At 32.0% G+C, this 21308-nt stretch overlaps 2 protein-coding genes and 1 long non-coding RNA gene across 4 annotated transcripts; all 3 read left to right on the top strand.

Annotated features, from left to right (window-relative positions):
- The first annotated feature begins 305 nt into the window (after window positions 1–305).
- On the top strand, window positions 306–1370 carry LOC111910168 (protein FAR1-RELATED SEQUENCE 5-like). Its single transcript, XM_023905944.1, has one exon. It carries the CDS (start codon window positions 306–308, stop codon window positions 1368–1370), a length of 1065 nt encoding a protein of 354 aa, XP_023761712.1.
- A 289-nt stretch (window positions 1371–1659) lies between these two features.
- Window positions 1660–2678, top strand: LOC111910169 (protein FAR1-RELATED SEQUENCE 12-like). The gene is made up of 2 exons (XM_023905945.1): window positions 1660–2481; window positions 2598–2678. The coding sequence occupies exons 1-2, from the start codon at window positions 1660–1662 to the stop codon at window positions 2676–2678; spliced, it is 903 nt and encodes a 300-aa protein (XP_023761713.1).
- A 14785-nt stretch (window positions 2679–17463) lies between these two features.
- On the top strand, window positions 17464–19974 carry LOC111910116 (uncharacterized). Of its 2 annotated transcripts, XR_008224108.1 has the most exons (6): window positions 17464–17693; window positions 17762–17802; window positions 18038–18211; window positions 18481–18551; window positions 19406–19454; window positions 19570–19974. It is a non-coding gene; the product is annotated as an uncharacterized LOC111910116 (long non-coding RNA). The 2 variants fall into 2 exon arrangements; XR_008224107.1 differs by having other exon boundaries at window positions 17464–18211.
- Window positions 19975–21308: the final 1334 nt, after the last annotated feature.

A 21308-nucleotide genomic window follows, 5' to 3' on the forward strand; every position in this document is an offset into this window, starting at 1 on the left:
GATATCAACTTTTGTTGCTTTTTTTTTCCGCTTGACTTTCAACTACATTTTTGTTGTTTTATGCATTTTAATATTTATTATTGCTTGTAGGTTCTGTGTTATGCATTTTTTTTGGCTTAATTGTGTTAATAAATTCCCTATTAATCAACTTTTATGTATTAGTTTTACTGATGTCATATATTTCAGTTTTGCTCAGGTTAATTATTCAACTTTTATCATAGGTTCACTAATTTTATGTATGTCGATAAGCTTAATTGATATAAATTTATTGTTCCTTTGTATTTACTTTAATTATTCAGGACATGATGGCTGACATTGAAGAAGTTGATCAACCTATTGAAACACATGTTATTCATGAAAATGAAGCAAATGCAATGGAACAATGTAATGAAGGTAAAGGTAAGGATGAAAGTATATTGGGAAAGGTTTTCGATACACCTGATGATGCATATACATTTTATAATGATTATGCATTTTTACATGGATTTGGTATACGTATTGATGCCACATTTAAACATAAGACGACAAAGGAACCTTATCGCAAGATATATGTATGCGACAAAGAAGGTTTTAAACGGTTAGACGATAATGCTTCAAGTGGAATCGAGGAAAAACGTCGTAGAGAAGTTAGAATCGAATGTAAAGCAGAACTTCGAATTTCAAAAAATAAAGATGGTAAATGGTTTGTAGTCTCGTTTAATGACACACACAATCATGAATTGAGCATGACACCAACGAAGGTGATGAAGCATAGATCTCATGCAAAGTTCCATCGTTTAACGGAATGCAAATCTCTTATGGTGGAACTAGGTCAAGCAGGATTGAAACCTTGTCAAGTTAGAAAGGCTATTAATGCAATGAAAACGTCAACCGTAGCTGATGTTACTTCAAAGCAGTGTGCTGATGTCTTATCTGAGCAACGAAAACAATACAAAGGAAAGGAGTTCTATGGACTTATAAAACATTTTCAAGATAAAGCCTTAGTGGATAATGACCAATACTTTACTGTGGATTTGTGTGATGATGGGAGTCCTAAAAATATTTTTTGGGCTGATAGAAGATCAAGAGACGCATATACTAAATTTAGCGATGTTGTTGTGTTTGATGTCACTTATATGACAAACAAATTCAAGATGCCTTTTGCTCCCTTTGTTGGTGTTAATCATCATGGGCAATCTATACTTTTTGGTGGAGCATTGCTAGAAAACGAAAAAGAAGAAACTTCTGAATGGTTATTTGAGCATTTCCTCAAATGTATGTTTGGCAAATATCTGAAGGCTATTATTACTGATCAAGACAAAGCTATTGGCAATGCAATAAAAAAAAGTATTTCCAAAAACTCAGCATCGTTTTTGTGCATGGCATATTAAGAAGCATGAAAATGAACACATTAAACCGTATGTTTCAAGTTATAGTGATTTTAAAGAATCATATACAAAATGGGTAAATAGTGACACCATTGAAGAATTTGAAACTAGGTGGGAGGTTATGCGTCATAAGTATAGATTAGAAAACAATTGTTGGATAAGTGACATGTATAACCAACGAATACATTGGGCTAAAACCTTCTTAAAGGATGTTTTCTTGGCAGGTATGACCACAAGCGGACGAAGTGAGAGTATTAATTCATTTTTTGATGGATTTGTTAACTAAAAAACTATGTTGAATGAATTTGTAATGCAATATGACAAAGCAGTTGAGTCTCGAAGGGCCGCCGAAGAAGATGAAGACTTCAAGACTATGAACTCAAGGTCGATTCTTTCTTCTCTTCATCCAATTGAAGAAAAAGCAGGTGAGTGTTATACTAGAAAGATTTTTGATATGTTCAAAAAAGAATGGACAGAAGCTACTAGCAATTTAACTCACGAGACTATAAGCAAGGGTACAGAAGAAATCAAATATCGAGTGGGGCAACTAAAAGTTGAAAAAACATATTGGCGAATTGTTACGTTTTGTTTTTCTAATGAGGTCAGTGTCACATGTTCGTGTTCTAAGTATGAGACATGTGGGATTTTATGCAAGCATTGTCTATATGTGATGAAGAAGAGACATGTTGAAACACTACCTAGTCACTATATTTTACATCGGTGGACACTTAATGCAAGGTACAAGGTGGGTAATAGTAGAATCGGACTCGAAGAAATAAACAATGAAAATGAAGTTAGTTCCTACACATTATGGTGTGTTCGTTCAAATTTTGCTAAACTAATTGAACAAGCAAGAGACTCCCCTTCGGAGATACAAAAACTCAATAACTTGCTGATAAGTCTTTTAGATGATCAAGCAAATCGAAAGAAACCTATAGCAAATGAATCTCAAGATTCTTGTGCGAGAACTTCACTAGTAGATATGATGCATCAGTTATCTGTCCGGGATCCTCTTGGTCCAACTAACATGAAAGGGCATCCAAGAGTTGCAAGTAGAATTAAGTCTTCTTTAGAAGCCCCGAAAAACGAATGTGTTCTTACTGCCAAAGATTGGGTCATTACGCTACCAGTTGTTTAAAAAGAAAAGTATGTTTGATAAAAATTTATTTTTTTAATGATTTTACAAGTTTGATAATTATATTAATGATTTATTTATTTTTCATGTATCAGGGGAAGATGAATCGATGCAAGAGAAAGAAAGATGAGATGTGTAGTTTCTTTGAGAAAATGACAAATCTAGACATTTCTTGACACTATGTTTTTGTGAATTGCATTTTTTTTTTCTTGTTTTGGAGACAAACGATGTATGAAAAATCTGGATCATTGTTGTTTTGGAATGAAATTAAGATGCCATTATGTGTTAAAAGTAAAAGTAAGATGTTATTTTGGGTTAAAAATAAATGTAGGCTTCCATTTTGGGTTAAAGCCGAACTCAAATGAGGTGCATTACGCTCTTAAGCCAACATTTTAGGTTAAAGCCGAACTCAAATGAGGTGCATTACGCTCTTAACTTGGCTTATACCCCTTAAAAATCCAATATAAAATTTTACTTAGCTTTTTGTCTTGGGATTCATATTTGACCATATAAGAAAATGATGGATTAAAAGGACAAAAGAAAAAAGAGACAAAAAGAAAAGGAAACCTGGGTTTTTTTGGGCTAAAAACGACATAGTATTAAAATTAGGTACCTAAGCTTATATGGAGTTGTTAGGTATATTCACTTTGGGAGATTACGTAATGTCGTAACATAAGAGGATATCAACAAAAGTCATTAATGCAATTAATTGTGCAGAAAATGTCGATACCAATTAAAACTATGTAAATTATGTTTTCAATCAAACTTTGTGATGGTCTTGATCAATTCTCTTTATTATCAAGGTTTACGATTGTTTGTGGATGAAGCAATCCTGAAATTCTGATATACAGGAAAGAGTAATAAGATTACCGGTGATTTATCTCCCAGGCTCGTAGAGACTTGGATGCGTCTTGAGGAAGAAAAAGGGATCAGAAGCGAGAAACGTGAACTCAAGGCGTAAAACGAAAAAGAAAAGGAAACCTGGGTTTTTTTTTTGGGGGCTAAAAACAACGTAGTATTAAAATTAGGTACCTAAGCTTATATGGAGTTGTTAGGTATATTTACTTTTCCATATATATATATATATATATATATATATATATATATATATATATATATATATATATATATATATATATATATATATATATATATATATATATATATATATATATATATATATATATATATATATATATATATATATATATATATATATATATTCCATGTGTCAAAGTAATCTAGCAATATCACTGTAACCTCCTTTCACGTGGTCATGCACGTCTTACCCCATAAACCCACACTCTAATGAATATAGTAGGTAGAAACACTCCATATCCTTGTCAAGAAAGTTTCTGAAACAGTTTGGCTTAAAAAGGTCCCGATGGTCTATAATTGTCATGATATCTTGCACATTTATTTTTTTGAATACCCGTCTCCTAAACTTAGAGATTCGTGCATTATCCTCGAAGGGTTGACCCAATCTCAATCCGATCATCAAAATTTGATTAAGCATGACTAGAAGTTCATGCCGATTTACATAAATAAGAAATTAGGGTTGATAAATAGTGGATAAGACTGGATCTCATGATTGATGGCATTATTAATAAGAGGGGGCACCCGGAAGTGGTGTGTAGATCGAGCCAAGAGCCGAAACATGTTTGTTGCCTAAACATCTTTTCTTGGACAATATCCAACCTTCTCTTTATAGTTAAGTTAAACTCAAATGACCCGCGTATAATGGGGTGTTGTAAAATTACACAAAAGGTTGGGATTTAGATGATTTCACATAATACAAGTTAAATTTCACCGAATTCAATTGCACATAAGAAAGGCTTGATATCATCTTCAAACTCGGTATTTTCGAACATATATTTTTCTAAATAGTTCATAGATTCGCAAATTATTTTTGAAGCGTGTCCATCATTTTCAAAGAGTAAAAACATCATATTTGATGTAAAATGTGTAATCGCAATTTTTCTTATGACTAATGGAATAATGTCAATTCTATCAAGGAAACCCATCCAAAGACCCTACTAAAAGTATTTTTGAAGACAAAGAACAAGTTTGAAAAACTTCTAATGATTCTTGAATATGTCATTTGCCTTCTAAAATTGTTTTCAGTGTAAATAAACAACTTAAAATGGTTCAAAAAATTTGTATATTAAGAAAAAGTAGAAACTTGTTGTCTTTTCGAGTTTTAAGAAAAAGGCCGATTGTAAAAGGCGTCGTTTTTGGAGAGTCTTCAAAAATGATTTTTGGGTAAAAGAGATACAAATAATATTTTTTCCATTTTTATGTACTGGGGACACATAATATATTTTAAATATTAGGAAAGTCAAAATGTATCCAAAATTGTTGTTATTTTTTGAAATTTTAAACAGAAGAATAATGACCTAAAATTTACTCCAAAAGAAAAAAGAATTGGAATATCCTTAAAATAAATATTTAATTTTTGAATAGTTTTAGTAGAGATGAATATAGAGAAAACTAGGCGAATGCCCGCACGTTGCATGGGATATAAAAAAAATATTTTATATTAAAAATAACTAAATCATTGTTATTAACAATTAAATAATAATTTCATAAAAAATATAAAAAATGATTTTTAGTATTGTTATTGTGTTGAACTATATTATAAGAGATAAGATTGGAACTTGAAGTTGTTTTGCATATACAAAGTTATATGATTAAAATAGAAAAATAAATAATTTTTAAAAATAAATAAATCGTTATTGTTATCTATTAAATAATAATTTCATATTAAATTCAAACGTTTATATTAAACATTATCATTACGTAGAAAATACGATAACAGAGACATCTTTTTATCTATCTTAAATTTTATCATTATGTACAACATATGATAATAGAGACAACTTTTTATCTTAAATAGTAAAAAAAAAATGTTTTGTATCATAAATATTACCATAATATGTAGAACATATGATAATAGTAACGTCCTTTATAATGTTAAAACTTTAAATTGTATTATATACAGGGTTGTAAAACTTGGCTAACACAACCAAATACTCGGCATGTTACTTAAACTCGGCCTCCAATGGAAGCGAGTTTGCCTAACTCAACCAGAAGACACTCGTATCCTTATTAAACTCGATCCACATCTAAAAGATACGATCCAAAATCTTTTCAAAATTCTAAAATTTAATTGGTCACGTGTCAATAAAGACAATCTCACCAAAGAATACACTCAACATCCTACAAAGTTAGATGCAAGGAAGATCTCATGGCTTAGTCCCTTTAAAATATTTCATAATCTTTCATATTTATAGAGGAGAATACATTCTCTTGTTTACTCTTACGATCAATGTGGGATGAAGACATTTTAATTAAACTCATTTTCTTATTTGCCAATAATTTCATTTTGTTAAATAAAATATCAAATAATAAAAATAAAACGTTATCCAGAAAATTTATTGTTCAATAGTTCCATTTTTCAGTAATCTTGTAAGTTGCTATAAAAAATCATGTTTTTATTGAATAACTTTTTGTTAAATCCTAAAATCATAAATTCGGTTAGGTACTTAATATAGAAAGTTTGTGTATATGTATTTTCATGATTCAAAATGTCATTATAAAATGAATTCATTTATAAAATATAATCGAGTATATTTCGTGCTTTTGATTACTTTTACTTTGGTTTTGACATGACATGATATTATGGATGATTTATTATACTGTTGGTTTATAATAACGTAATTAAAAATGAAATTTTTGGCCTGTATTTTTGGGATGTTACATATTTGCTAGAAATCACCACAAATGAGCTCAAAATCAACTACGGGGAGCTAGGGTTTCAGGGGGTATTAGGAGGTGGTGGAGGCTGAGGGTGGGTTAACTCTAGCCCTCATTTCCTTTAAATACGAGAAAACCCCCGAAAATTAGGGTTTTCCCTACAGCCAAATCTCACTTCGTGACTAATAAGGGCTCACGTCATGAGTATCAAAGGTGATACACGTTTTTTAGATGGCATGTCACCAATAAGGGCTCATCTAGGTTTGATCCCTAAAACTAATTTAAATACTTAACAAAATGATTACCTGAAATGGGTGTTACATTAGGGTTTCATCAAGGGGATTAGGATGTAACACCTTAAATTTTTCAAAACTTTTTCAAATGCTATGGTTTTAAAGACATTCGGGTCGTAACCCACATTTAACGAAAATCGGTACCACAAAAAACCTTTATAAATTAAAACATTGGGTGTTACCATTAAGCATCAATAAATCCATAGCAAAAAAATAGGAATTACATCAATACAAAATAATAAGGAACTTATCAACTTGCACTCCATTCTCTATAACTTGACTTCTAACTTCCATCTATCATCCTCTCTCCTTAAAAGTAACCTGAGATACATTGCATTAAAAAGAGATACGTAAAACAATAATGTCTCGTGACCTATGTGGGTTTGTGACCCAAAACATTTATCAAATTTTTACCAAAAACATTTCATCTTTGCAAAACAAAATTTTAGACCATAAAACATTTCCAAGCATTTTCAAGGAAAACTTATTTCATACATGTCATAAATATCATTTCATTTCATTTCTAAATCCATATTTCCATATTCCATTTTCTTTTATCATTAAAGGCTAATTCCGGTATTAAGTCGTTGCCATTTTTATACTTAGGGTATGCATCCAATAAAGGAACCACTCCCAAGTCGAGACTAAGGTGGAAAGAACAAATCAATCTACCAAGGCATCATTTTCATTAGGACATCTATCTCGCAAAGGGAAGGCGCCACCCTGATAGATTCCTCTAGTGCCTCTTACGAGGTATCATGGCCCGGGCAGTTTTCATTTCATTCCTTTACATTTCTTGTCATTACTTTCCATTCCTTTTCATTACTTTACATTTCTTGTCATTACTTTCCATTCCTTTTCATTACTTTACATTTCTTGTCATTACTTTCCATGCTTTACACATTTCATACATTAGTATCATAAACTCGTTTCAAAAGTAAAGTATATATATTTCAAAACATTTCAAAAACTTTTTCAAAACATTCAATTTTCCAAAACATTCTTTACTCTTAAGAACATTCTTGCCTTCAAGATATTATTTCAAAACATTCTTTTCAAAAGCATTTAATACTTTCATTTCAAAAACATTTAGTATATCAAATAACTAATATCTCTTTATCATAAAAATCATTTTGCCATGTACCCCAAAGTGGGGAAAATTCCAACACGTACTCATCTCAATCACACATAGGTTAGCTAGTGCTCTTCTAGTTCCTTTCCCTATAGCAATCCTCTTCAAACACTACCTACACAATATATGGACATAAGTCATTAAAATGACCACAATACCCCTCAAAGGTCTAAATACTAAATTTTATTGCTTCATACTATTCCTCATGAAAAACTATGAACGTAGGTGAAACCGTTTGTAAATCCGAGTCCATATGCAAAAGTTATGAAAAAAACAAGAAAATCTCCAAATCAGGGAATTACGCGGGCCGTGTAAATTAAAGCATGCATTTTCACGGGTCGTGTTTTCATGTATGCACACACACAAAACTCGGTTTTTCTCAAAATAACACTATACTTTGCATAGTTATTGAAGAACCTTTTCCAATCACTTTGTACCATTTATTTAGGTCCTCACACATGATTAGGAGGTGTTTTATCATCCAAACACACCCCACATAATCCATTAAGTGCTCATTGAAACCATTAAGGATATGATGATCCTTAAGTTCAATTGAAAGTTTAACTAGTCCAATTTCACATTATACATTCGTTCACATAGTTTGTTCCTAACTCATTGAACACTCATATGAAAGTTTTCAAGTACATCAAACCAAATTAATCTCATTGTAAGTATATAAACTAACAATGGAATCCTCAATTCCATTCCATGTTTCCCAAATTTCCCTTATAGCCAAACAATCACTAGAACCGCTTATAGATCAAAAGATCCTTCCTGTTTATGTTTGAATATCATCTCTAGAGTGTTAATTCATGTTCATGAATGTCATTCACTTCTTATATGTCAATCAACATATGATATCCCTAGATTTCCCAAAATACCCTTATGACCAATTATTCCATATATCAATCTAGGAATCAAGCAACACCTTATGTTTTGATTTCAAATCATTCCAAGAGTATCCATTCATAATTATGAACTTCCTTTACCCATAAATCTCTCAACTACAAAGGACTCCACTGGTTTCATCATATTGTCCCCAAAACCATTTCAACCCTAACTTATACATGATTCCACCATCATCGACGTGTTTGAGCATTCTAATTGGATTCATTGTCATCAAACAACATCTAGGTTATAGAATACAATAAAATTTTATCATCAATTGCAAAATCCCCAATTTGGGTTTCTAGGGTTCATAAGGGTTTCACCAAAATCCTCAAATCCATCAATAAGGTGATTGTATTGAGATTAGGATCATCAAAACAACTCAATGGAGGTTAGAAACCAAAACCTTAACCCATACAAGAAGCTAAATTCTAAATTGAGGTCAAACCTACTTCACAAATCCGAATTCTAAGTGAAAATGAGAAGAAATTATACCTTGAACCACTTGATTTCTTCACAACTTGCACCAAATGAACCAAAAAGGATTGAGATCGGCCCCTTGGGTTTCTATTGAGCTTGAATCACCATCCAACCTCCTCTCTTCTCCTCCCAACTTTCTTGTTTGGCTGAAATGAAGAGGAAACATTCTTATTTTCGGATTTGTCATATTTGGTCCTTCTACTTTACATCTTTTGCCAAATTTACCATTTCTTCATTTATTTTCACATTTGCTTAAAAGGTTGACATAATGAGTCCTTGAGCATTCCATTTTTAACATTCCTCATCCATTTAACCTTGGTGAGTCAACCCTTGGTCAAACATACTTTTCTAAATTAACAATTTAGGTCCCTTAACTTTGAAATGTTAACATCTCAACCTTTAACTTTGCAAGCTTCATATCAACTAATAATATGATTATCATTTAAATGATTTAATTATATAAATCATTTTCATTTATTTACTTTATTAATTTAAAAGCCTGGTCTTAAATTTTAGGATGTTACATAGGAGGTGATGAAGGTTAAGGGTAAAGGAAAGCCTAGCTCCTCACTTCCTTTAAATAGGGTTCAAGTCCAGAAATTAGTGTTTGCTTCAAATCAAGTGTCACGTCGTGACACTTAAATGATACTTCTCGTCTCATGTGGCCATGTCACGACGTGACGATGCTTCCCTCACATCGTAACCCACCCAAAACACATATTTTACTTAAAAATCTCATACCTCGAGGATCTGGATGTTACACTTATCAAAGACAGTACGTAGTTGTTCATAAGTGAAATCTCATATCACTTTACCCCATGGGTACATGTTGTTGGATTAATGTCTAAGTCCATAACTATATTTGCTATGTACTTGACCCGACCTGGCATGGTCCATTTGGGTTGCACTTCACTAACACAATTTATATGGATAGTCTTTTGAGAATAGTATATTTATGATTTACATTAATATTATAAGTTCTAATATATTAATATGGAATCATATTATTTAATTAGTATGGATCAAGAATTAATTCAGAATTAATTAAGTGATCAAAATGAACTAATTAAATATGGACTCTTAGATAGATGTGTGTGATGGGCCAAGTTCATTTAGGGTGGGCTAAGCTTTCATGGATAGTCCATGGAGTGTTTAACCCATGGATCATATGAAATGAAAGGTCATGGGTTTAACCCTAGTCTCCACACTATATAAAGATGTCCTTGGTTGGTGAAATTGGCACTAGAGTGGGTACACTAAGAGGGCTAGCCAATTTCACTAGAGAGAACCAAAGTATTCATATTCTCAAAGTCTTCCAAGGTGTTTTGGTGATTTGTAATTCCATTTGAGGCTTCCACACTATTGGGGCTAAGCTCTTAAAGCTTGAAGACATCAAGCTACACCAAAAGGTGTGTCATCTAACTAGTCTTTGTAGTATAGTTGCCTCATATTATGCTAGTTAGGATTAAAGCCTTGGAAAGTTCTTATTTGCATGTATAATAGAGAAAAACATAGATCCAAGGTTTATAGGGTTGCATGTACACCATAGGAGTGTTAGAATGCTCAAAATCCAACAGTGGTTTCAGAGCCTAGGCTTGTTTTCTTGTTATACTTGCAAAATTGGCTTAAAAATCGAATTTTGGTGCTGTCTGCACAGCAGACTTGCCGAGTCCACTGATGGACTCGCCGAGTCCAAGGCAAAAAGCATCCAACTCGCCGAGTTGGTTCATGCACTCGACGAGTTGGACCCCCAGACAGCATATATCCGATTGTTTTGGCTGGAATTGGATTAGGAACATTACCCTAAGATGTTTTTGGACTTATAAACTTGTTTTTGATGTGGTAATGTTCATGCTAATCCAATTTCAAAGATAATTGTCAATAGATTCATGTTTTGTATTAGTTGAAGTGTTATGCTAATTACATGAAAAAGTTTGATTCCAATTATTTTGTTCATATGAGTTGCTTAGATTAATAGAAAAAGTTAATTGAATAGTTGTTTTCAATCCATTTTAATCTAAAAGTTGATTCTAAATTTTTTTTGTGTAACTTGTCCTCAAGTTACATGAAAAGTCACATTTAAGTTTCTTAAAACTCATAAAAATTGTCATAGGTTACAAAATGAAGAGTCTTGTTCTCATTAAATGGTTTTATGACTCCATAACTTGTCCTCAAGTTGTGGAGGTTCAAGAGTCTCTTCATTAAATAAAATATGTGTAACCTTAGTTAAACTCATAAAGCTTCCATAAGTTATGAATTATGAAGAGTCACATTCTTAATTAGTTTAAAGTCTTCCATAACTTGTCCTCAAGTTATGGAACTTGAAGAATTTTTTAATTAAAACTACTTGATACACATAAGTTATGGAATTAATTAGTTTTGAATATTTTCAAAACTTGCCCTCAAGTTTTGGAATTTGAAAAGTTTTCTCTTATAAATACTTTAATTCCAAGTTTAGCCCTTAGAATTTTAAAAGTTAAAATTCAACCCTTATACTTTATAATGTTATAAGTTAATATATATATATATATATATATATATATATATATATATATATATATAATATTAAATTATAATATTATAAAGTATAAGGGTTGAATTTTAACTTTTAAAATTCTAAGGGCTAAACTTGGAATTAAAGTATTCATAAGAGCAAGTCAGTCTTACCGTTAGTAGGTCTCATTCACAAAGTCGGTCTATAAGGGGGGGGGGGGGGGTATAAGGTTAATGCCTATAAAATGGCAGTTTAATGGGTGTCCACTCTCACCCACCGCTTCCTTGACTGGTGGAGGGTCGTTAGCCGAACGGGTAGGACAAAGACTATAAATTCTCCCTTCATTAAAAGTATTAATGATAAATACTAAGTAACTAAACCTTTTATAAATACCTAATCTTAGTTACTTAGGAAAATGTGAATAAGGTGCTAATCCTTGAAATTATACTTTGCACTTTGTTTAAGTCGGTTAGTGGAGCGTGTGTGGTTAACCGGCACACTAACTTGTATTTAACAAGGTAGGCAAAGGGTAACTTAATGTTTATCATAGTATCGATGGAGCGTGTGTGGTTAAGCGACACATCGATTGAGGGGTAAACACTTAAGGGTACCAAGTAATTTGCATGGTTACTTCACACCTTGTTTTGTGATCCTCGGCATCCCAGTCACAAAACCTGAAGGGCACACTCGAGATTGAAACATGCCATTGAACAGTTCAATGAATCTCAAAAGATCTAGGAGTTTCAAATCCAAGTAAAACCTTATTAAATTATTTCGTTTTCATGGTGGAAATTGGTGAATCGTCATTCACCTACCTTCAAATATTCTATAGCTTGGATTACGACATCCCTCTTCCAAGTTATAAAATATTGTGTTGGGTCCTAGCCTTAATAGTTCATATTGGGTGTTATATTAAGGACTTTAAATCAACTATCTTGAATATCTCTCAAAAAGATGTCTAGTTCAGACATCTATGATCTACCCAAATCTCTTGGAACTTCACTTCCTCCACCTTCCTCCACCTCCTCCAATTATTCTCCCTATCCCACAAGTTCAAGGTCACTCAAGCCCTATTGGCAGGCAAGGTCTAGGTGTGACCACATCTTGGAGATGAAGTCACATATTGACAATAATGGGAGAGTTGGGTGTCAAAGTCTTGAGAAATTTGGTGGTTCAATCACTTTCTAAGTCACATAGTGAGTTCCTTTAGGACTCCTATGAAACAGACTATGACAAGACCCTTAATGATCTTATATATTTGCTTGGTGCTGTTGAATTAGCAATTATTTGGAAGGCTAGTAAAGAAAATTTGATTAGAAGATCGACTTCCCAAAACTTTATGGACATTAACAATGGTGACACTGGAAATCTAGGAAAAGCATTCTCTTCCGAATGGAAAGGGATCAGCCATAGTTAACTTGGTTGACCAAATGGTAAAGAGAAAGACTAAGTCTGTGATAGTCCCATGTACCATTACCAAAGGGTTCGTATGTTAAAGTGACAAAAGGAAAGGGCATTGGTTGCTAAGCTGCCAAATTTACCTAAGGATGTTAAAGTCAATAAGTTTGACTCTACTTCAGGTAAAGTCCATTTTCTAACTCTATTAAGTTCCCATTTGGAGATTCTTATTACATAATGTGACTGAGTCACATGGTGATGTTATAAGAATCAAAGAAAAGAGAGAAAGCTTAAAGGAAGTTTATGCTGCTTCTGATTGCGAAGATGGATTTCGATCGCATCAGAATTTTGAAGTTGTTACTTAGGAGTTATGACACATTGCTTAGGAATAGATAACAACAAGGTTTTCATATGGATTGTAAGGATAAGTATTTCCACAAAGTTTTAAAATAAAAGGAAATTTTTGATTTTATTTATTTTAAGTATCCTTACAATGACATTTGTTAAAAATTGTTGTTTATATGATTCCATTGATAGCAATATTGGAAAGTGGATTTGACTCTTTCATTTGTGATAGTGTCTAAATTTACCAAACAAGGAAAGATTCTCATCACCCAAGTTTCAATTGGATAGAAACTTGGAATCATGCAAGTTGTATGATGAATGAGAACTTTCAGATTTGGAAAATTAAGACTCGCTCCTTGTTCAAATGTATATGTGAGTCAAGTGAAGGACTAAGGGATCGAGTACACATTACTGTGCATTGGTCAAGTCCACCACAAAAGAACGATAAGACTATTCGTCATGATTTACTAAAGTTTAGTATATATGGTTATACTTACGGGCTTAAGTATAATTTTGAAGCATTGAAAAAATTTCAGTGTATGGCAGAACGAATAAGAAGAATCAAATTTGGCAGAAGGATAAAAGTTTCTCAAATCTGAAAAGATGGGAGAGTACTTTAGTATCATGTTTTAAAATCATCTTAATGATTTTGAGACCTTATCACAATTCATCCTCTAAGTGCATTCTGATAGTTAAGAAGAGGAGTTATGAATTGTTGAGGTGGTTAAATCAAGAAGATGATTCATACTTCGTTCCAAAAACAATTCTTAGAGTTATACTCTAAGATTGTAACTTGAGTGACAGGTCTTAAAGAAGGTTTAAAACACTTGTCAAATGTAAGAGTAAAAGTTTTCTACTCTTTTACATTTGAAATTGGTAAGTTGTGATGTTTTGGATAAAACAAAGACCAACTAAGGCCAATTGTGTTAAGTGTTTGTCTTGATTAGAATTCACACTATCTCTTGAATATTTGGCAAGAAAGTCTTATAGGTCAAGGAGACAGTGCGAGTCTAAAAGATCCTAAAAGGGTTTCAAGAAGTAATCAAGAATAAAAACTCGTATTTCATCACTAGAACACAACTAGAGGTTTATAACCTATTGTGTTGACATTTCTGTGCCCATTCCAGTTAAGTTGGCTATACATTTGAGTTCTACATGTTCTCAATTCTTTTCATAGCTACTTGCAAGCAACGGCAGGTCCTTGAGCTGCCAGGTGGCAAGAAGTTAAGATTGCATAAGTTCAATCCATATGAGTTAGGATTTGTCACTAACCTAGTCTTGTGATTGTGGTTTTGACAAATTCACATGGATAGGAACACTTACACCACAAAATATAAGTGTCATAAGGTTTCTCTTCGATTCATGAAAATGATGGTAGGGAAACTCTTTCACTAAGTAGATTTTGAGTAGATAGCAATTGTGGGAATGACAAAAGGTCTAAACATTATGATTATGGCATCCCTCTTCGTAATTGTTTAGACACACCTGTGAGCTATCTAAGAGAGGTGTATGATTTTGATAAAGTCTTATCAAGGAAATCTAGTATCAGAAATCTGAACTTTAGTAAGAAAGTCAATAAAGTATTGATTTCTAGAAGTCCAATTGACTTTTGGGTACATGTCAAAGCTAGTGGGAGCATAAGTGTTATGTTAATAATCATCATGTTAGTGGGAGCATGATAATTATGATAAGTATTGCAAGTTATCAATGTTAATTATAAAAAACAAAAGTTTCAATTCGTGAGGTTGCAGGGGTTGAAAAAGTTGTTTTGCTATAATTAAGGGAGAGGAAATTATAATTTATTTCAATTATGAAAAGCTTAGATTGAGTTTATAATCATTCTAAAGAGCTTATATTGAGGTTTTAATCACCTTTAGTCAAGAATATATATATATATATATATATATATATATATATATATATATATATATATATATATATATATATATCTTTACTATATTATTAAGGATATTGCCCACTTCTTGAAAATTAAGAGGTACAAAACTTAATACATCATTTACAAACATGTTATGCATATCACTAACTTGACATCATATACGCTTTTCCTTTTGTTAAAAACCCTAAAATCCAATACACATATCTTCACACGCCGTTTCTCCCATTTTTCTTATGTATCCGTAAACGTAACCGCCATTCCACCTACCTCTTGAAGTCGTCGCTACCTCCACTCTCTTGAGACAGTCGCTACTTCCACCCTCCGACAGGCCTTCGCTACCATCACCCACCTTACGTCGCTACAACATAGAAGAGGGTCCCCCATTAACCCTTACATACTAACCCGACTGTTCTTCCATTTTAACTGTATAATTGACGGCCTAGAAGTTTACCTATACTACCACCGGCATCCGCCATCCCCCTATGCCACCCCACTTCTACGTTCTATCGGGATGAGAAACCCTAAACCTATCCCACCGCCAACGTCACACACCGTTCACAGGTACCACTAACCCTAAGTTTCCTCCACCATCACTACCAGGCATCACACACACTTGACAGTTGGATTCTCAAGACTGATTACTTATCCGCAAGCAATGAGGCAGGAAGATTCCTAACAGAAGAACCTTACGAATAGAAAAAGGACGGCCTAAGTCAAGATGGTTAGATTAACCTGCAAGCTCCAAGGAAGTGGCGCCTTTTGAAAGAGAAAATCGGGCATGCTGCCTTTTATGGAATACGTATTGTTATATATGGGGAATGCATTGCACCCTCTTTGGTATTTTTATTTTTTAAAATCTTGTTTATATGTAACATTACAACCAAACTCTTTTAAGATGGTTTTTTTTGCTTATGTTACAAGGCACTCTTAAACGGGCAGTGAAGGCTGGAGATGGGACCATAGTGGCGACTTCCCCACCATACACCCACTTTTTAGACACTGGTATCGACTATGCCATTGTGAGCCATGGCATGCCACATGTCGATATATGGGTTCAGGAGTTCATAAAACATGAGATACCGTGTGTCTCCGCTGATTACCTTGTGGAATATGTACGCAAACCTGGATATTCCCTTGAAACACATGTCCAATATGATACCAATGTTTAGGCAAAACGGTCATTTAACAATCTCAAGAACCGTTGTTTAACCATTGAAGAAGAAGAAGAGTCAACAGGTCCCACAACACTTGAGAGCAGTGATGTGGCATGTAAGGTATGTAGATCACGTGACAGAGGTGAAGAAATGTTGATATGTAGGAATGAAAGCGGTTCGATTGGATGTGGTGTTGGGATGCATATCGATTGTTGTAATCCACCAGCACCCATTTTCCTCCATTGCACCATATCTTCAACGATGAACCCCAACACGATATGCCATCACTGGGTTAAAAGTCAACAAATGCCTTTAAAGGTACTCTAAATACATGAACTTTTATATATTGGATTAAGTTTTTCAACATTTCTCATATTTCATAACTTCTTATGGTATTCACAAAATATATGTTGAAGCCTTTGTGCTTAAGGTATACTTTGATAGATGTAATTATCAGGGAAGTTTGTGTGTTAGTTAATACAATTAAAAAATATTGATTTTCCTTTTTTTTATTTTCACTTGATTTTCCTTCTTTTTTGTTAATATGATTAAAAAAATGTTGGTAGGTGAAACCACTGATTTGAGTTGAGGCTCAAGTTGAAAGACTTGCTAGAAGTAGAATTATGATGCTTGTAAAACCTATAAGCCAATTTAGGGAACAAATGTATGTCTTATACCATGGGCTTTGTATTTTTTCAGAATCTGTAATCTTTCTATTGTATGAATGCAAGTAAGAGGGTTTCATTCACTGATTTATGCAATGCACTCCTATGAGCAGGTGTTTTAGGGCTTGTAAGCTTTACAACTATAACATTTGTTGATGAGGCTAAACATGGTCTTGAATGTCCAAGCTACCCCTGGCCTCACCAATTAATTCTCAGTTCATATGACCATGCTTTGTAAGTTCCCTTTAATACAATACACATTTTTTTGGATTAACATGTTGAACTTTTTCTTTTGTTCTTTTTACTTTTGAAGTGATGCACACTAAGTATAGACACAAGTTGCTGTCATTCTACTTTTCACATGGTTGTTGCCATTCAAGGACATGGAGTTATAATTTTGAAAACAATGGATCAAAGGTACTTTTGACAGGGCCACCTGGAATTGATCCTTCACCTTATCTTAATGGAATGTAAGCCTTACATTGCTAATACTTTGTTCCTTTCAAATCTTTATAACATTATGTTGTTTTCTCTATGAAATCTTGTTGTATCTTTTGGTTATGACCTTATGATTTGGAGATAACCCATAACGCTTGATGTTTTATATGTAGGAGAAAAGTGATAAATATGATCACCTGGACATTGAGATTGTTTGCAAGGAGTAGTCTCAAATGTCCACCGGTTGTAGGGTAAGTTTCCTTCGAGATCTTCTTCTGTAACAATCATTCTCTTATCTAACCTTTTGGAATGTTAACAGACACAATTGATACATTTCTTCTACTCCCATCTCTCAATCTGGTATAGTTTACTTTCCCATTTTGTTATGCCCTTTCCAAACTATTTTTGTTGTATTTTGTTGTTTCTAATTTATTTTAGTAGTTCTTAGATTATGGAGTAGATCTTGGCTTGGGAACTGAAACTCATTTAAGCATATCTAGAAACTAGCCTTTTTTTGTATTTATTTCATTTAAGTAGATCTAGAAACAAGATCTATATAAAAACTAACATTTATTTGTATTTTTGTTTATTTCAGCAACCCTGGAATCAGAGATCTTTTCATCACCTTAGGTTGTAGCCTCTAATGTGTAGGTAAAGTGTTGCTAATTTATTTTTTTATAGATATCTGTCTATGTCTAGAAAGCTCAATGTGTTGCCACTCTTGATGGTGAAGGGTGAAAATGTCTCTAATTGATGACGTTTCTTCAAGGTTGGTCACTCAATTCTACCATCAATATATTTTTAACCAATTTCCTTAAGATGGTTTGTAAAATACAATTGTTATGAGCCTTTCAATTGATTGAAGTGACAATTTGGGAGCATAATGATATTTCTGTCAAAAATAAGAAGCTTGTGATGTTTTTGATTTTTTGTCATATGACTTTTATTTTCTTGAAAGAACAATATTCTTCAAATAAATTGTGAATATTGAGTTTGAGTATTAATGAAATATTTTTATTTTTATTTTTTTATGCACAGATATGCTTAGAGAGGTTTAAGAGGTTTAGAACTTTAAATGGATCCCAATGGTTGCAGTTTTCTTACTCCAGGTATGCTCCATTTTAGATATTTTCTTTTCTTTTTAGGCATTTGATTATAAAAATGAAATCTCCAAGGGTAATTTTGGAAATTTCTTTGCTGCCTTTTCGTTTGTTATGTGAAATACATAAAATAATAGCAAGTTAAAATCTGTCTTTTTTGAATTTATTAATTAGTACTTTAGTATAAATATATATTTGAAAAAAAATATATTGTTTTTATGGCAAGTTCCATAATTCTGGTTGTTAATTATTAATTTTTTATTATGATTTTATGTAACTGAAAATATGCTTATAACACGATTAATTTGGGTATGATTTTTAAATATTAATGATAAGATTTTGCATAATTTTGGTATGATTTAATTATTTGAGTAATTTTGTTATGTTCAATATTTTTGGTGTGCATTGTAATTTTGTTATGTTCAATATTGTTCATTTTCTTCAAACTTATTCCCCTAGACTGCTTCAGTTGTTTGGATTACGTGATGACTTCTTTATTCATTTGGATTTTGGGACGACAACAAGTTATTTTAACTTATTTTTATGTTTTGTCTTAAGTAATGGGTATGAAATATAAGGCTCTGTTTAATAAGCAAAATCTGTAAAGAAAGATATGGTTGTGTGTAAATTTGTTTGTATATTTTACTTCAAGTTTTTGATTTATCAAAATCAACTCTATTTTCCTTTTAATGCTTTAGAACGGTCTGATCATGTAGATTGACTAAATTGCTAATACACTATTAACATTGTTTATTAAAGTTTATAATCTATGTTATATTATGATTAAAGATAATTGCATGTGTAAATATTTCAATTTAGTAGAATTTATGAAATTTATTTTCGTATATGGCATTTTCTAATAGGTTTGACATGGATTCTGCAACATGGTTAAGGCCATCGAAGGCTATTTTTGTAAGTTTTTTGTGGTTTTTAGTTATTAGGTTAATTTTAGTTTTTTGTATTATCAACTCTAATTTGGTTTTGGATTGAATTGTAAAATTGCTAAAAATTGATTCTTTATTGGTAGGAAAACAAATCAGAGTTGTGTTATTTTTCCTATGACCAGGTATGCACAATTGACTTGGTGGAAGCTTTTTTTTTTTTTTGCAATTTTTTTGAGATCTGTGTTGGTTGTTTACATATGCTATTATTATGATATGGAGGGTGTAATGGTCAAAGTAAGTTAACAATACTATCATTCAAGGTTTACTGTTATTATGTTTTTTGAGAGCTTTATTAATTTTATATGCTAAGAAAAATAAAATTTATAAACTTTCAGAAAGCTGCAGATGATTTGAGAGGGGATGCTTTGAGAGGGGTGTTATAGACGGATTAATTGATTTAGATTCAGATAAGGTGCAACAACTATGTGATAAAATAACACTTAATTTCTAATAGTAATTTAATAAAAAGTTTGGTTCTTTGGTTAACATTTTTTGGTTCAATTTAAATGTTTTTAATTTTAATGTAAGATTACTTTTGCTTTGAGATTGTTTCCAAAGATTCTCGAGCAATTTATATAATAAATGTCAATGTACCTTTATTTTTAATCCAAAATAACAATATACATCTATTAATTTTAAATGAAAACAACTAATTTTAAATGAAAACAACGATGTAGATTTATTTTCAGCCAAAACAAGTGCACATCAATATTTTAAACCAAATCACATGTATTCATATTTTTAACCAAAATAAAACCTTATTTTATTTTTAAACCAAAACAATTTACTTTTAATTTTCTCTCAAAACGATAATGTAATTTTGATTTTAAAAACAACAATGTATTTTATTTTTAATCCAAAAGGACAACTTATATAATTGATATATTTCAATGATAAATGATATTTGTAGATTCATTACGTGCTCTTTAAAAATACAATTAATAAAATATAATCTCAAACAACATTATTTTGTTTTAAACTCAAACAATTTACTTTTATTTTTAACTCAAAGTTTTCTTTATTTCAACAAACATAACTATGTAATTTCACTTTTGAACCATTCAAGCAACATACCTAAAATTTAAAACCAAAAGCAGTAACTTGTGTTCCTTGAAAAATAATTTACGTTACTTGAAATATAACATGTTTTCGAATGGAAATTATTGCCGCAACAAACTATTTGCACCTGGCGCTTGACGCGGGTAAACGGCTAGTGTATATATATATATATATATATATATATATATATATATATATATATATATATATATATATATATATATATATATGAATTTCATGTTGGATTGGTTCAACTTAAGAAAATTCTATATATTGCGTTCTCAAAATTCGATTATGATTACGGCATCCCTTTTCATAGTCAAATTTTGAGAATATGGCAAACAAAAAATTATTATGGCAAAAGACTGGTCTAGAACCATGTCTTTATGTGAAACATCATGAATCATGTCCCATTTACTTTGGGTACAAGATCGATTACATGTGCTATAATATTCATCCTTTCTAAAACCTTCCAAATGCCTGGGGCATTAAGAAGGGAAAAGGTCTAGAATTGGATTTGACTAAAAGGATTAAGCAATTGTCGATGACAATCTAATGTTTACCAAATATTGGTTGCTTAAGGATAGTTGGAAGTATATTGTTAATATCGGAAGGACCATATTGACATATTCCAAAAAGAGGCAACTCTTGTTCAAAAGTGATAGTCAAAGTGGGAATATGGAGTTGTCTCCATAGGTTGAATTTGAGACGTCGTTTCAATGGAATTGCTCTCCATTGGAATACTCTGTAATGATTGTTGTCA

This window comes from Lactuca sativa, chromosome 5 (genome assembly GCF_002870075.4).
Source record: "Lactuca sativa cultivar Salinas chromosome 5, Lsat_Salinas_v11, whole genome shotgun sequence".
NCBI lineage: Eukaryota > Viridiplantae > Streptophyta > Magnoliopsida > Asterales > Asteraceae > Lactuca > Lactuca sativa.

Excerpts from the sequence above, each read along its gene's own strand:
- LOC111910168 (XM_023905944.1), top strand. The coding sequence starts at position 306 with ATGGCTGACATTGAAGAAGTTGATCAACCTATTGAAACACATGTTATT.
- LOC111910169 (XM_023905945.1), top strand. The coding sequence starts at position 1,660 with ATGTTGAATGAATTTGTAATGCAATATGACAAAGCAGTTGAGTCTCGA. Across the intron at positions 2,482-2,597 it reads TTCTTACTGCCAAAGATTGG|GGGAAGATGAATCGATGCAA; the intron begins GTCATTACGCTA and ends TTCATGTATCAG.